This window comes from Ipomoea triloba, chromosome 9, assembly GCF_003576645.1.
Source record: "Ipomoea triloba cultivar NCNSP0323 chromosome 9, ASM357664v1".
In the NCBI taxonomy this organism is placed as follows: domain Eukaryota; kingdom Viridiplantae; phylum Streptophyta; class Magnoliopsida; order Solanales; family Convolvulaceae; genus Ipomoea; species Ipomoea triloba.
The window spans coordinates 28,886,409-28,891,414 of record NC_044924.1 but is presented as its reverse complement, the minus strand read 5'-3'; the positions used below and the strand labels follow the sequence as shown (position 1 = coordinate 28,891,414).

At 35.0% G+C, this 5,006-nt stretch overlaps 1 protein-coding gene across 1 annotated transcript; it reads right to left on the bottom strand.

Moving 5' to 3' along the window:
* Nucleotides 1-1,683: 1,683 nt before the first annotated feature.
* On the bottom strand, nt 1,684-4,765 carry LOC116029188 (heat shock cognate 70 kDa protein 2-like). The gene is made up of 2 exons (XM_031271091.1): nt 4,451-4,765; nt 1,684-3,681 (listed from the first exon to the last, which is right to left on the bottom strand). The coding sequence occupies exons 1-2, from the start codon at nt 4,662-4,664 to the stop codon at nt 1,949-1,951; spliced, it is 1,947 nt and encodes a 648-aa protein (XP_031126951.1). The 5' UTR covers nt 4,665-4,765; the 3' UTR covers nt 1,684-1,948.
* Between the last annotated feature and the right edge of the window lie 241 nt (nt 4,766-5,006).

Genomic DNA, 5,006 nt, shown 5'->3' with positions numbered 1-5,006 from the left:
TACAACAAAAAATGATACATATGTATTTCTTTAATTTAGAATTATGTGTCTATAATACCTTTATTTGAAAAAATTATTCATTATCAAAAAATTAAATTAAATAGGAGAAATAATTTCATTAGTTATACTGTCTTTATTTTCTCTCATGCAAACATTCTTTACATTCAAATTTATCAATTGATATCCATTACAGTGTCCATTATCTTATTTTTACAATATCTTGTAATTAAATATCAAAGTTATAGTACAAAATAATGTTATATATTTATTTACCAAGTATTTTATTAATACTATGAAAAAAAATTTAAAATAATTTGAAGCTAATTATATTAACTACTTGGGGATTGGTTGACAAAGAGAGTACTCAAATAATAATCCAACAAACTGAAGTGGAATCATTCTATTTTACTCTTATTGAATTAAATAAATTAGTAGTTACACCAAAAAATGATACATATGTATTTCTTTAATATCGTGAAAAAAATAAAAAAGAATAGTTTGAAACCAATCATATTAACTATTTGGGGGATTTGTTGACAATGAAAGTACTCAAATGACCCATTACCCAGCAAATTGAAGCGAGAAACTACATTTTAATATCTTTGGAATACATAATATTTTAAATTTTCAAATTTTTATTAATTTATTTAATTTTTTTCTTAAACTAGGGATTTCTTTATCCACAATAACTCATTCAACAATAATGGTTGAACCAAATGAACCCCAAGCAGAACACCTAAAGGAAAGTCCATAGCTCCTATATCATAATCTCATTGCATGACGTTGTCATCTATGCTACCAACAATAACCGAATTGCAAATAACACACTACGAACAAAAAGGAAGAGAAAAAATAGTAAAAGATGAAGATAATGACAATGTTACTCAAAAGAGAATTAAGAACACTTAGAAAAATTCAAATTAAAAGTAGTATTTATTTAGACTATCATTTTTAGACCAAATATTTAGACTATCGATTTTACAAGGTTGCAAATATTTATTTTAGTAATAATTATAATGAATTTTCTATATTATCTTGGATTCATATACTTTGAGTTAGATATTTAAATAAAAAAATTCGACATTCAATTACCCATGTATAAACTTCTCCTATATAATCTTGCATTAATATACTTTCAAATATCAAATATTCATTTAAATCATTAACTCATTCGCGCAATGCGCGTATAAAACTAATTTATGAATATAAAGTTCAAAAATTGTGAATATTGATTAATGTAATTTTGTATATTGAGATTTAAAATTGTGAATATAAAGTTAATTGTGAACACAGAATTCTAAAATTGTGAACATGGACTTGCATTCACCCTGCAAGGTAAACTCGGGTCCATAGCATAATTTACCTCAAACTACGAAGTATTTGATATTGGATGAGTTTTATTATACATACATGATAATAGACTACTATTTTTATCATGAATTTCAAGAAAAATATCTATATCAAAAATTTGAAAGTGAAAGTAGAAAAAATAGGAATCCATATAGCATGGGACTAACATCCACCTTATATTGTAAATATTGATCTAAATGACATTCAAAGTTAACACATTGTGTTGCCAGTTGACAGTGTCTGTAAGGTTCTTATAATATTCACTTCCTTATAAAATGATTAAAATAAACAAGAAAACTTGAACATCAAAAATTCAGAACCGAAGAGAGCAAATGTAAAAAATCAAAATGAGATTGATATAAATGCGGATGTAAACAAGCAAAATGGCCGCCATAGACATACTTAAATGGCAGCATGAATACGGTATATAGATTATCCAGATTACAAACACCAACCAAAATGTCTGGCCTGCAACCGATATACTTTGCCAAAAATAGACCCATCAAAACAGATTTTTAAAAAAGCCACAAGTTCATCATCATAAAAGTGAATAGATCCTAAAAGCAATGAAACAAAATGGGATAGAAACACCGTGAACTTAGTCCACCTCCTCAATCTTGGGGCCAGCCCCACTACCACCGTGAGAAGGAGCATCGTCATCCATGGCTCCGCCCATGTCACCACCAGCGCCTTGGTACATCTTTGCGATGATTGGGTTGCAGATGCTTTCGAGTTCCTTCATTTTGTCCTCGAACTCGTCTGCCTCAGCGAGCTGGTTTCCATCGAGCCACTGGATGGTCTGCTCAATGGCATCCTCAATCTTCTTCTTGTCTGCTGGGGCGAGCTTAGATCCAATCTTATCATCATTCACGGTGTTCCTCATGTTGTATGAGTAGTTCTCCAAAGCGTTCTTGGCCTCAACCTTCTTCTTGTGGTCTTCATCCTCAGACTTGTATTTCTCTGCTTCTTGTACCATCTTCTCAATCTCCTCCTTTGAAAGTCTGCCCTTGTCATTTGTGATGGTGATCTTGTTCTTTTGCCCGGTAGTCTTGTCCTCAGCAGACACATTTAAGATACCGTTGGCATCAATATCAAAGCAGACTGTGATCTGAGGAACACCCCTGGGTGCAGGAGGGATGCCAGAGAGCTCGAATTTTCCAAGCAAGTTGTTGTCCCTGGTCCTTGTTCTCTCACCTTCATAGACCTGAATCAACACACCAGGCTGGTTATCAGAGTAGGTAGAGAAAACCTGCTCTTTCTTGGTGGGGATGGTAGTGTTTCTTGGGATCAAAACAGTCATGACACCACCAGCAGTTTCAAGACCAAGAGAAAGTGGGGTGACATCCAAAAGCAGCAAGTCCTGGACCTTCTCGTTACCCTCGCCACTCAAGATAGCAGCTTGCACAGCAGCACCATAGGCAACGGCTTCATCAGGATTGATGCTCTTGCAGAGCTCCTTACCATTGAAGAAGTCCTGCAACAGTTGCTGAACCTTGGGAATTCTAGTGGAGCCACCAACAAGGACAACATCATGGACAGTGCTCTTGTCCATCTTGGCATCTCTCAAACACTTCTCGACTGGTTCCATACACTTCCTAAAAAGATCCATGTTCAGCTCTTCAAATCTGGCACGTGTAATGGTGGAGTAGAAATCAATACCCTCAAAGAGAGAGTCAATCTCAATCGTGGTCTGAGCAGTGGATGAAAGAGTCCTCTTTGCCCTCTCGCAGGATGTTCTCAACCTTCTAAGAGCCCTAGGGTTCCCCGTAATGTCCTTCTTGTTCTTTCTCTTGAATTCCTGAACAAAGTGATTAACCATCCTGTTATCAAAGTCTTCACCTCCAAGATGTGTGTCACCAGCTGTGGCCTTGACCTCAAAGATACCCTCCTCGATGGTAAGTAGAGAGACATCAAAAGTACCACCACCAAGATCAAAGATCAACACATTCTTCTCACCAACACTGGTTGCCTTCTTATCAAGACCATAAGCAATGGCAGCAGCTGTAGGTTCATTGATGATACGCATAACATTAAGACCAGCAATAACACCAGCATCCTTTGTGGCCTGACGCTGGGAATCATTGAAGTAGGCTGGAACAGTAACCACGGCATTCTTCACTGTGGAACCAAGGTAGGCCTCAGCAATTTCTCTCATCTTGATGAGAACCATAGAAGAGATCTCTTCCGCAGCAAACTGCTTCTCTTCACCTTTGTAATTGACAATAATCATGGGCTTATCACCAGGTCCAGGGATGACCTTAAAAGGCCACAACTTGATGTCACTCTGCACAGATGAATCACTAAATCTCCTACCAATCAATCTCTTTGCATCTGCATCAACCAAAGAATGCAATGAATTAGCTTAAAACATCAAAGCACCACAACAAATTTGAATAAACAGCTCAAGCACAATAAAACAGATGGACAAAGGTTAATTCTTAAACAATAGCTTCTAAATAAATTAGGAATCACTTCAATTGACAAGTACTGTATAGAAATAAAAATTTCAAACTTTTTGGAAGATCTTATAATGCAAAATTTTGCACACAAAAAAAAGATATTTTTTTCATATTAACTAATCCTTAAAACACATTATAGATTCTAATCTTCCTGTAAACCATGTGATGTTTCAGTGTCACAAAGAAATTAGAACCACAATTTTTCAGTACTGAATTTGTATAATGATGCTACATTATATTTCACAAAAAAAAACCTACAGATTAACAACATTTGAGAATAAAGCTTAGTTTTATACCTTAAATGCAAAATAACTTAAATAAATGAAATCAAACCTAAATCAAAATAGATTTGAAGTATAACACTATGCATAAAATTAAAATAAAAAAGCAAAGCAGGTAAACACGCTACAACAAAATAAATACAAATTTTTTTTTTAACTATAGATCTATAAATTAAATAGACAACACATTTAAATCACAAATACTAGATCTACAGTAAAACTTAGTCTTAAACATACACACATATATTTATTTTATTTAAAAACAAAACAAAATACATATACTTAAAAAAACAAAAAAAACAAAAAAACAAAAAAAAAAAAAAAAAAACTTAAAAGGGGTAAAAGATGTAAAACTCTTACCAAAGACAGTATTTGTAGGATTCATGGCGACCTGGTTCTTAGCGGCATCTCCGATGAGGCGCTCAGAGTCGGTGAAACCGACATAAGACGGCGTAGTCCTGTTACCTTGGTCATTGGCAATGATTTCAACGCGGTCGTGTTGCCAAACTCCGACGCAGGAGTATGTGGTTCCGAGATCGATTCCGATCGCCGGTCCTTCTCCTTTCCCGGCCATTGCTCTCTATACGTTAAGGTTAGAAACTTAAGAGAGCTTTTGAAGAAGAACTAGGGTTTGCAAGGAGGAGCAAGACAATGCTAAGCCCAAGAATTTATATTGAAATATACAGGCCGGAGATCTGGAGTTGGCGTTCCAGAATGTTCGAAAACCCTAATGCAGTAGACTAGACGTAAACCGTTGATCTTTTTATAAAAAGAGCCGGTTTAAGATGCATTCCGTTTTCTCCGGGCGCCAAGTTTGGAAACAAAGAAAACCGGTCCATGTTATTGGCTACTTAGGCACTTAGCGGTCCAATCAAAATAGGCCAATCTATCTACACTTATAATAAGAGCTAACAAT